This window comes from Anarrhichthys ocellatus, unplaced genomic scaffold (genome assembly GCF_004355925.1).
Source record: "Anarrhichthys ocellatus isolate YVR2014 unplaced genomic scaffold, GSC_Weel_1.0 scaffold1011, whole genome shotgun sequence".
In the NCBI taxonomy this organism is placed as follows: Eukaryota; Metazoa; Chordata; class Actinopteri; order Perciformes; family Anarhichadidae; genus Anarrhichthys; species Anarrhichthys ocellatus.
Window position 1 is genome coordinate 77 of NW_022280985.1, and position 12,419 is coordinate 12,495.

Consider the following 12,419-nt stretch of genomic DNA (forward strand, 5'->3'; position numbering starts at 1 on the left):
TAGCTAAACGTTTTATAAAGTATGATGGCAAACAAGTAACTTTCACACACTCACAGAGCTGAGTGCTCTAGCTCTTCTAGCAAAAGTGCCAAACTTGAGGTTAGTTTTCTCGGTGGAAGGCCGGATGCTATTAAGGTGCTTTCAGACAGGGAGAAGTTGCCATCTTGGCTTTCACTGTTTTCACTGTTACTATGATATCAGTAAGCCAAACTAAAATACAAATGGAGGCTGTATTAATGGTGTCACATTGCTCATATAGCTCTTTGTTTCGCTGTAGGAAATGGATGTATAAGAATACATCATGCGGTTACAGTCGGTAGACAGCAGTAGCCTGGTGTACAAGCTGGTAGGATTGGAAGTAGCTGATGGCAACGTTTTAAAATACAGAACACAAATGATGCAGCAACCGCTCATCGCCTGAAAGCACCTTCATAACATATTCAAATAAACTGAAAATGATCTGTGTGTGGGTGAGGTGGGGGTTGCTTGGACATATGGTTTCATTATTTTGGAAACCTTAACTACAGCCCTTCCTACCTGTGATCCACAACTACATTTCTGTTGTTTGTATCTTTCTGCAGTTCAATAACTTTGAGCAGCTGTGTATCAACTTCACCAACGAGAAGCTGCAGCAGTATTTCAACCACCACATGTTCATCGTGGAGCAGGAGGAGTACAAGACCGAGGGGATAGAGTGGACCTTCATAGACTTCGGTTTGGACTTACAGGCCTGCATAGACCTCATAGAGAAGGTGTGTGTGTGTGTTGGTACTTGTGTTACTCATGTCCTTTGTAAATCGTAATTATCTTTGACATTATACAGGTAGAGCTTAACCAATGGTGTATCAGTTCTATTAGATGGAAGAGGTAGATGTATTGGGTGAAATCTGATGGCATGAACGATTCTGCGAAGACATAATCAAAGATTAATGTGAATATTTTCCAGCCCATGGGCATTCTGTCCATCATGGAGGAGGAGTGTATGTTCCCCAAGGCCACTGACAACAGCTTCAAAACCAAACTCTACGACAACCACTTTGGAAAGTCGCCCAACTTCCAGCGGCCACGGCTGGACAAGAAGCGCAAATATGAGACGCACTTTGAGTTGGTTCACTATGCCGGAGTGGTGAGTGTCAGCTCACCTTGTTCCTGTTGTTACTCATGTTAGAGGTGCTTTGCTCAATCGGACGCCAACTGGAATTGGTCAATGTTAATTACAGGTTTGATTGATGGTTCCCAATCAAAACAAATTGTGAAAAAAAGGCAATTATGTTATCATCACTGTTTTTGTTTCCTCATCCATCGCGGCTGACGTATCTTTATCACACAGTTGTGCAACCATCAAAGTAAAATAAAGATGCAGTTTCTGCTTTTGGAGGCTCTAATAGAAAAATGACATCCCGGTATTAGAACATAAAATGGAAATAAAGTGGAGCAGTGTCTAATAAGGCAACAACAACAACAATGGATGAAACTGCATGTTCTAGCAGATTTTACACGACAAACCAACAACACAGAGTTGGACTGATCTTTGTCATTTACGGTTTGCGTGGGGTGTTGTAAGGAGCAGATCCAAAAGAGACATGCAGAGATAGAAAAGGAGACAGAGCTCCTGCCTCCAGAGTAGTGATGCTACTGAGTGTTTTATAGTTATTAATTTATTTTTTTACGGTTTTTGGGTCCAGGAAGTAAGTTTGTGAAGACACCATGGACATGATTTTCTTGTCTTTCTGAGACATAAGTTAATTAAGAGACAAGACTGAGCCGAGCTGCAATCTTAGAGCAAGTTTTCACCAGCTTTTAGTCTCACGTCTCATGTCTTAAGACCCCCAAGTCTGTAAGCCAAAGACAAAAGTCCATGTGAGTGACCAATGAAGATGTCTAGTCTATGCTTATATTGTGAAGGCCATGTTTAGTTAAAATGGACCTAATACATTACAATTTGGCATGGTTTCTAGTATTAGGGATTCAAGGTGAGCACTGATTTTAAATAGTTTTTCTTTGGCAACAAATACATTTATTTCCGATTGATCTTTGTTAAACCAGTAGAAACTTTGCCAATTCCAATTATTGATGAAATGGTTAGTCAGTTGTTATCTAAATCTCAGGCATAGATTATAGTGAGTTTTCCATACTTTTAGCTTGTGGGAGCCTGTTGATCCTGAGGACAAGAGGCCCGAGAATGGAGCCCTGTGGAACTCCACACCATGTTTGTTTGCAGCGATGTGTACCGCTCAACACAAAGGACACGATCGGATAATAGGATTCAAATAGAAGCCTCTGTGTTGAGTTATTGGAGAATGATTTATAAAAATCAATTCACAGTCACAGCTGTTCTGTATGTATTTCTCTGTAGGTGCCGTACAATATCACAGGATGGCTGGACAAGAACAGAGATCCTCTGAATGAGACGGTGGTGGCTCTGTTCCAGAAATCCTCCCACAAACTAATGGCTGGACTGTTTGAGGACTACATCAACTCTGACATTGGTAACTAAACACACTTTAAAGGAAAGAAATATAAGAAAGAAATACAAGTGTGACACTGTGTTTGTGTGTGTTTGGTAAACAAGTATTGTTTGTGCTGTTTTAGCGGGGGATCCAAAGGCTGAAGGAAGACACAGGAAGAGGAAAGCAGCTTCCTTTCAGACAGTTTCACAGTTACACAAGGCGAGTTGGCAGTTGTTCATCTCTTTGACTCTACACCCCTTAAAGACGGACTCCCACTCATTGTCTGTTTGTTTGATTTAATACAGGAGAATCTAAAAAAGCTAATGGCTAACCTCCGCAGCACTCAGCCTCACTTTGTCCGATGCATCATCCCCAATCACACCAAGAGTCCAGGTAACCAAACAACAACAGCAGCGGTACACACATCTGTAGCCTTGCTAGCATCACACACCAGAGAGCCAAATGCTAACAATAATATTAGCAGACTAACAGGCATTAGTATGCAAATGTTAGCATTGTTCTAATAGTTGTCAATGTTTCAATTAGGGTTGCAACCAACAATTAGTTTAATTGTTGATTAATTTGCTCATTATCGTTATTATTGTCTGTCTTAAAATCTCGTTTTGTCTGACCAGCAGTCCAAAACCCAAATATCAGTTTAAACCAAGATGTCATCACCAAAACAAACAGCCTTATAATTTGTTTGTGCAAGCAGCTTATTACGAACAATATTTACACTTGTTGTTGAGTGGCGACCTCTGGTGGCAGTAGTGATCATCACTGGAAGTCCAGGTAGACGAGGGTAGGGGTGGATGGACGGGTCAAACAAACACAGGACTTTCACCCAGGAGGCCGCCGTTGGAGTTATTTGAAATTAATGACTACGTTACTACGTTACTACGTTAAAATGTACATAACCACATCAAGTACTACATAACAAACATACTTATTTTAACCCAAACCGTGACCTTTTGCCAACATAACCAAGTAGTTTTGTTCCACAGCGTGTTTAAACATTGACCGTTTCAGAACAAAGTAGAGCGGTCCTATATGCCGTTTTGGGAGTCATTGCCAAACAACCAGTTCTGATGTTTAGGTTTGAGGACGTGTTGGTTTAAAACCCCTTAAAACAGAAAAGATGCACTTCAGGGAAACTGAAACCAGAGAATAATTATTAAACATTATTACCGGGCAATTTACTTTGACCATTGTTGATTAATTGAGTGGATTTGCTAATATTAACTAACTTACACCCAATAAAGACAAATAAAGTATCTCTCAATGTCACACATGCAAAGTAAAACTAATGCAACATCAATGTGTCCCATGAAAATGAAGGACAGCAGATTGAATCTAAAATATCAAAACATTCTCGACACTGTCCTTACTACATCCGTCCTCCAGGTGTGATGGATGCCTTCCTGGTCCTCCACCAGCTGAGGTGTAACGGAGTCCTCGAGGGGATCCGGATTTGCAGGAAGGGCTTTCCAAACCGCATCCTGTATGCTGAGTTCAAACAACGGTCGGTCTCAAACCCAACAGCACAGAGCCACACAAGCTAATATTTCAGTTGTGTTACTGAGTTTTTACTCTTTCCAAGAATGTTTTAAACCGGTACTCTCCAGTAATCCATGTGGACTTTTCTTTCTCAGTTATCGCATCTTGAATCCTGCTGCAATTCCAGAGGACTCGTTTGTGGACAGCAGGAAGGCTGTGGAGAAACTGCTGGGCTCTCTGGACATCGACCACAGCCAGTACAAGTTTGGACACAATAAGGTACAGATACTGTGAATAACACTACCAGGGTCTCAGGGGCCATATGCTGTACTGATTGTAATGCCCTCTGAAGCAAATGCAAAAGTTGTAAGTTAGGACAGAGCTACTGTTCACACCCCTGACTTCTGTTTGGAGCGATGAGATGAAGAGGATCTTCTCCGTCCTCGCAGGTGTTTTTCAAGGCGGGGCTGTTGGGTCTGTTGGAGGACATGAGGGACATCCGTCTGGCTGAGATCCTCACCATCGTTCAGGCCATGGCCAGAGGGAAGCTGATGAGGATGCATCGGAAAAAAATGGCGCTGCAAAGGTCAATATGACAACCACCTCATGAATTAATAATAACAGCAAAATGTCTGCTGGAAAGAAGGAAAAACTGACTTTGGAAAAAGGATATTTGTTTTGTGGGTAAAAGCTTTTAATTCTTCCTCTCAGGGACGCTGTATTGGTGATCCAGTTCAACATCAGAGCGTTCTTCATCGTGAGGACTTGGCCGTGGATGATGCTCTTCTATAAGATCCGCCCAATGCTGAGGAGCGCCCAGATGGAGAAAGAACTGGCTGCTCTCAAAGAAGAGTTCAAGAAGTTAAAAGAGGCCTTCGACAGGTCTGTTCACCTGTCAGCTGTTTAGAGTCTCTTTACGTCACTATTTACACATTTCAATCCGGGCTGACAAAGTAAAATGAACTACATGCAGGCAGAGATATTCATTGACATGGTACGTCTGCTGCTCCGTTGGTTAGTTGTGTCTTTCTCCGTCAGGTCAGAGGCCAAGCGTTGGGAGGCGGAGGAGCGGCAGGTGGTTTTGGTTCAGGAGAAGAACGACTTGGCTCTTCAGCTTCAAGCTGTAAGTCTCACTGAACGTTCAAGGAACCATCCTGGTCCGCAGCTGTGATCTAGTTCTAGATAAACTAATGTTAATGCAGTTGTTAAAGCAGGCAGAACACATAACAATCGGCGGATTATCGGATGTACAAGACTTCTAGCTTCTTTAGAAAAGTCTCTATCAGTGGGTTATCTTCTTTCTCTTTCTTTGGGTAGAGACACAGAACAGGGCTGGTCTTTATCGCACCACGTACTGAATAATAGAACAACAATAGATTCAGGAGGTATGCGTGTCTCTTTCACAGTCAAAGTTAACTCAAGAGTTAGAAAAAGTCCCTTCATTGGATGCAGGTTTTAAATATTTGAGAATTAATATTATGCAGAAATGAAACAGCTTGTTTCAGTTGAATAGCATGTTTTTGTTAATCAATGGGACGCATCATGTGTGTGACATGTCTGCTAGCTCTGCCTGAGTAGTTTGTTTGCAGTTTGCTGTCCAACAAAGAAACATGTATCTCCACCATTGTTGCCTTTGTTATTCAGATACAATGAAGGATTATCTTTTGCTGATGGGTGAAGAAAATAATCTTTTTTCTGAAACTAAATGAATATTTGAAACAGCTCTATTGTTCCAATACTAACAACAGGCCTGTTAACATGTTGAGGATGAATGCAAGAGACAGAGATGAAAAGGTCTCTTTGCATCCAGTAGAGCTGTAGGTCCAGGACGCATTAGCCTAGCTTAGCACAAAGACTGAAAGCAGATGGAAACTGCTAGCCTAGCTCCATCAAGTTAAGTAAAAGAAACATATTGCATGTAAACCAAAATGTCATATCTGCAATTTGAAAAAAGTGGGATTACAATCACTTCTTTCTCAAAAGACAAACTTATCTCTAAAATATAAGATTTGATCTAAGCTACTTATTTTAGAGAGCTATTCTCTTGTGAACTCATTATTGTCTTTAATATCTCTAAAATGTGTTTTCTTAACATTTGAATCATCCAGGAGCAGGACAACCTGACAGACGCAGAGGAGCGCTGCAACCAGCTGATTCAGTCCAAAATCTCTCTGGAGTCGAAGCTGAAGGAGATGCAGGAACGTCTGGAGGACGAGGAGGAGTTGACGGCCTCGCTGACGTCCAAGAAACGTCAGCTGGAGGAGGAGGTGGTCTCACTGAAGAAAGATGTGGACGACCTGGAGATGACTCTGGCTAAAGTGGAGAAAGAGAGACATGGAGTCGAAAACAAGGTGCATTAACCAACAGCTTTGTATCACTGCAGGGTTCCTTCACTCTACAATGTGTTCTCTTTTAGTTCTGTTTTTGGTTGAGAGCTTTAGGCTGGTGACGCGGTGGAACTGATAAGTTGAATATTGTTTTTTTTCTTCCATCCAGGTGAAGAACCTGTCCCATGAGATGTGTGTTCTGGATGAATCGATAGCATCTCTGACCAGAGAGAAAGCCGCCCTGCAGGAGGCTCACCAGCAGGCTCTCACTGACCTGCAGGCGCAGGAGGACAAGGTCAACATGCTGGTCAAGGTGAAATCGAGGCTGGAGCAGCAAGTGGACGATGTAAGAAAATACATACACATATCACACTCAACAACCTTCCTTCCCTGCTTTTCCAGTTTTGCAATATAAGCGAAAATAGAAAAGACCTGAAGTGTCAAAACTTAAACATAAGGATAAACAAACACACTGGACGATCCGTCTGTGAATGTAAATCTGCATCAGCTAACATGTCCGTCTGTCTTTCTACTTTGCCATTCTACTTTTGTGGAACATAATTAATGAAAGGGAAAAAGGTTTCAGTAATCCAGCTCATAGATTCTCTACGTTTGTGGACTGCTACTGAAATGATGGACGACATTCTTCCAAAGGAAATTCCTCCATTTAGTGTTTTGATAAAAGAGGTAAAGAGTGCTTCCTAAAATGTCCCTCCAAAATGCCCCATAGGTGTTCAGTTGCATAAGAATTCCTAAAATCTCCTCAAGGCGAACTAGAGCTTCCCAAAGGACCACAAGAACCACCTGAAGGAACTTCCTCAGTGACCCAATGACCACTTAAGAAGAAACTTTGGAGCCTATTTAGTGACATAAGAACCATCTAAAGAGCCTCATCAGTACCACCTGTAGGATCTCTTGAATCTCCTCAATTAAACTAGAACATCCTGTAGGACCAGTAGACCCCTAGACAACCTAAAGCCCTTTAAACCCATAAAACCTCCTCAGTGGCCACAAGTACCACCTAACGGACCTTTGCAGCCTCTATTTGATCACTAGAACGTCCTAAAGAACTACCAGAACCTCCAAAATGGCCACTACAATCACCTAAAAGACACCATCTCTAGACAATCTAAAGCCCTTTTAACCATTAGAAACTCTCCAGTGACCATAAGGACCACCCAACGGACATTCGCAGCCTCTTTATGACCACTAGAACCTCCTAAGCTAGAAACACTTGAAAGACCACAAAACTCCTTCGAACCCCCTTTAAGGTTCTGGTATGCCATGAGATCAAAGTACTCTGTTCTGAGTTTGTCTCCATTTCTTGACAGCCTTCCCACTCTCTTCTCTACAGGTGGAGACTTCCTTGGAGCTGGAGAAGAAGGTGCGTTTGGAACTGGAACGAATCAAACGGAAGCTGGAGGGGGATCTGAAGCTGTCCATGGACTCGGTGAAAGACCTGGAGAAACAGAAGGACGAGCTGGAGGAGAGACTGAAAAAGTAAGAAAACACGTCTGGAGCTGGTAGTTATCAACTTTAATCGAGCGATGATTTTCATTTAATTTCTCCACAACGACAAAGCTCAACAAAAAAAGTCTAGAATTAACATGTAAAACTGAAAACTCAAAAACATTTTGTAGCATTAAGATCACTTCCTTTCTCTTTCCATCTCTCTATACCTCCCTAAAGAAAAGACTTTGAGTCGGGTCAGCTTCAATCTAAACTGGAGGATGAACAGAGCGTGCTTACTCATCTTCAGAAGAAGATCAAAGAGCTTCAGGTTGGTCCGACTGATCCAGAATAGAACCTGTAACCAGCTTCCTGATCTTCCCCTTCATCACTACATGTATATCATTTATCGCTCCCCTCAGACTCGTATCGAGGAGCTGGAGGAGGCGCTGGATGCGGAGCGAGCATGGCGTTCCAAAGCCGAACGTCAGAGGAACGACATCACCAGAGAGCTGGAGGAGCTCGGGGAGAAACTGGAGGAGGCAGGAGGATCCTCTGCTGCTCAGATCGCTCTCAACAGGTCATCATCAGCATTAAAGCTGATACGTTACAACACGTTGTAATTGTAATGACTTTGGTTATCTGAAGGTGTGTTTACTTAAAACATAGTGGTGTACAAATTTACTATAAAATACTAAATTGACGTCAAACAGGAAGAGGGAGGCGGACTTCTTGAAGATGCGGCGGGAGCTGGACGAGGCAGGGCTTCACCACGAGGCGACGGCCGCCACTCTCAGGAAGAAGCACTCGGACACGGTGGTGGAGCTCGGCGAGCAGATTGACGCTCTGCAACGAACCAAACAGAAACTGGAGAAGGAGAAGGTCGAGTTCAGGCTGGAGGCCGACGACCTAGCTGCTAACGTGGAGCAGCTATCCAGGAACAAGGTAAGTCCACCTTAAAAAGAAAACTCCAGTGAAGTGTCTTAAAGCTGCATTCTCTCTAGTGTCCACCAGGGGGCGACTCCTCTGGTTGTATAGAAGTCTATGAGAAAATGACTACTTCTCTCTTGATTTATTACCTCAGTAAACCAACTTTCAAAGGAATAAATGGGGCGTCCCTTCATGACTGGAAAACACCTTCATTTTTTTAACTCCAATCCTCTAGTTCAGAGGTCTTCAACAGGGGGTCCGCGGGGGTATGTTTTTTCTCTAAACATGAATGTGTCCATTATTTTAATAGTTCAGTATTGTATGCAAGATAACAGGTATGTTTATGCATGGCAGTGGCACTAATAGGCCATCACTCATTTTTCGTTTCCACATTTATGTTTAAAATGAAAATATCTATTTGCATATCTTGTATGCATGATTATCATGCAATTGACAGACAATGTCGATATTGGCATTGGTATCAGCTGACAAGGTATGTTTATAAATGGCAGTGCCACGGCCCCCCTACTCACTGTACCTTGCACATGTTTAAAATAAAAACATGAATATATGAACCTGTGTATTATTTGAATAGCTTAGTATTGAATGCACAATAAAGAGGTATGTTTATACATGGCACGAGGCCCAGTTTAATGTAAAACACAATTTTATACAATATATATAGTCGGGGTCCCTGCTCCATCACTCTATTAGTTTGGGGGTCCTTGGCCTGAAAAACGTTGAAGGCCCCTGCTCTAGTTTGTAATGCAGCTTCGTCTGGTGGCATCACTATGGCTCTGGACCAGATTCAATCGTCAGTTGATATGGCTTCTTGTATGTATGTGTGTGTGTGTCTGTGTGTGTGTGTGTGTGTGTGTGTGTGTAGGGAGCAGTGGAGAAGATGTGCAGGGTTTATGAGGACCAGCTGAATGAAACCAGAAGCAAAGCAGAGGAGCTGCAGAGACAGCTGACCGACGTTTCTGCTCAGAAAGCACGAGCGCTCACAGAAACTGGTACAACACGCACACACATGCATACACACAGATATAGTCCTTTATCATATAATAATAAAGAGAATGATGTCTCGATTATCTACTGACATTTTGTCGATGTGCACATGATTATTCCAGCCTGTATTTCAACTATCAACACAAAGCATGAACACATCTGAATTCATTTTAAGTGTAAAGAATGTGTCTTAAATGTAATTCTCAGTTCATAAAACCTAATGAAGGCGGCCGGACTAACCCACTTTAAAACTTCTTCTCTGTGTCGTTGTTCTTTTAGCCGAGTACAGCCGCCGTCTGGAGGAGCGGGACGCTATGATTGGTCAGCTCCAGCGCTCCAAAGCCGGGGTTTTCCAGAACTCCGAAGACCTGAAGAGGCAGCTGGAGGAGGAGAGCAAAGTACCACTGAACCTTTAGAACTCCGATCCATCATTTCAATACTCAGCCTCATGGTTGTCCTAACTATGTTTAGTCAAAGTAAATACATGCGTGACCGTGTGTGTGTTTCAGGCTCGTGTGGCGCTGGCTCACGCGGTGCAGGCGTCCCGTCACGACAGCAGTCTGCTCAGAGAGCAGCTGGAGGAGGAGCAGGAGTCCAAAGCTGAGCTGCAGAGGGAGCTCTCCAAAGCCAACGGCCAGGTGGTCCAGTGGAGAGCCAAGTACGAGACCGACGCTGTGCTGAGAATAGAGGAGCTGGAGGACGCAAAGTAAGAAACTGTAATGGTGGTATCAATATATGTTATAGGCGCATGTCACAACCCCACACTCACAGAGATGCACACGTCCTTCTGGACCGGCCGGCAGGATGACATGTGATGAACAGAAATACTGAGAGCGTCATCATCAGTTAACATTTCACTGCACTCAGGCACATATCTCCCCATCTTAAGTAGCATTTAGCTTGAGACAAGTGCATATGCACACTTACAAAGAATGTTATAAAGGATAAATGTATCCTATATATATATATCCTATATCCTTGAGTGTACAAGTCTTGATTTCATCTCTTATCGACTCCCGAATTTGCTCTACATCTGCCACAAAACCTGCTCCTGCTCCAGCTATGACTATCACTGCTGCTGCTTCTGGAAGGACTGGATTCTCATGAATGTATTCATGATCCCCAGCGACCATCAGGCTTTTCTACATAACTCACAAAATATCAGACTCTATAACCGTCTTTACCAGCTGCATAACTGGTCGCTTCAAGTATTTCTTTTTCTAATTGTGCAGCTAAGTACATTTTTTTGTCTTAACTGCTCGATAACTGTTTATCTCATGCCATTTGTTTGTAGAAAAAAGTTGGTCGTCAAACTGCAGACGGTTGAGGAAGCTGTAGAGACGTCTCAGGCCAAATGTTCCTCACTGGAGAAAACCAAAGTGTGTCTGCAGACAGAGATTGAAGACCTGTTGGTTGAACTGGAACGAACCAACGCTGCTGCTCTGGCTCTGGACAAGAGGCAACGCAACTTCGACAAGGTCAGCGACACCAGCCGACTCTAATCAGTCGTAAACGATGCAATGTAAAAAATAATCTCAGCAACAAGTTTGTGTTTTCTTTTGTTTGTTTGATGCAGTTGTTGAGCGACTGGAAGCTGAAGTTTGAGGAGAGTGAGACGGACCTGGAGGCCTCGCAGAGAGAGTCCCGCAGTCTGAGCACTGAGCTCTTCAAACTGAAGAACTGCTATGAAGAAGCTCTGGACCATCTGGAGACGGTTAAACGAGAAAACAAGAACCTGCAAGGTATCTCGTCTTTGTTGTCTTTCTTCTTCACCCGGAGGAGCCACATGGATAGCTTTAGTTCTGTGGACGTGGTCCTGCAAGGTCAAGTCTTTAAGTTGGGCTCTCAGAATGTGGACGATATGCTGATGTGAATGAAGGTTTCTATAACTAGAAAACTAAAGTATGTTTGTACCTACAATAGTAACCAAAATATATTGTATTGTATTGTATCAGCTGGGGGATTACAGGTTACGTCAGCGGTTATGTCTGATTCAGGAAATCCGTCAACAAAACAATAAAAAGCAGTTCGCTGTCGGGTCGCAGCCAACAACAAACGTGTATTACTGACATCCTTCGTTAAACATTTAGTTAAAAGACTTAAACCAAACAAGATGAGAAACTATCTAAACAATCTTTTGACACTGTTCTTTATTCATCTTTCAGGAATCAAAACCAGAACAAAGAACTTTACACCATCTCATTGCTTGAAACAGAAACATTGAAGTAGTTTTAAAATGACATCAAACCAAAGCAACAGTCTAAAACACTTTGATTAACCTCTCATAGCAGACTTGATACCACACTCTCAGAAATAAAGTTGCTAAATAGAACCATATAGGGTTCTTTGGTTTGTCCTCGTAGGGAACCCTGTTTGGATCCTGGTAGTACCTTTTGTAAAGGTTCCACTTGGGACCCTTTCAGATTTCAGGTTCTACACATAACCCAATATAAATGGTTATACCTAGAACCATACGTTAAGGGTTCCACCCAGAGCCCCCTATGAGAGCTTTCACCGAGAACCTTTGTATGGTATAATGGTTCCACAAAGCAACAATCCACCAGAAGGTTGTTCCAAAAAACTTTCTATATCCCAAGAGTTTTATGTAGTTGCAGCGCAACCCAGAACGATTATGGTTCACAATCACAGTTTTTCGGGGCTTGTGTTTCTGGATTGTGGGCGTGTCCTTTTAACACCTTGAAGTACTCTTTCTTCCTAAAAGTTTTTTTTCGGGGATGAAAAGGGTTCTTATTGGGAC

At 42.7% G+C, this 12,419-nt stretch overlaps 1 protein-coding gene across 1 annotated transcript; it reads left to right on the plus strand.

Annotated features, from left to right (window-relative positions):
• The first annotated feature begins 882 nt into the window (after window positions 1–882).
• Window positions 883–11,534, plus strand: LOC116377203 (myosin-7-like). Its single transcript, XM_031838783.1, has 20 exons — window positions 883–1,126; window positions 2,357–2,489; window positions 2,593–2,669; window positions 2,756–2,843; window positions 3,855–3,972; window positions 4,103–4,226; window positions 4,397–4,533; window positions 4,659–4,829; window positions 4,986–5,070; window positions 6,056–6,298; window positions 6,444–6,620; window positions 7,629–7,774; window positions 7,964–8,054; window positions 8,146–8,303; window positions 8,437–8,672; window positions 9,544–9,666; window positions 9,941–10,059; window positions 10,171–10,367; window positions 10,956–11,139; window positions 11,238–11,534. The coding sequence occupies exons 1-20, from the start codon at window positions 950–952 to the stop codon at window positions 11,532–11,534; spliced, it is 3,081 nt and encodes a 1,026-aa protein (XP_031694643.1). The 5' UTR covers window positions 883–949.
• The last annotated feature ends 885 nt before the right edge of the window (window positions 11,535–12,419 follow it).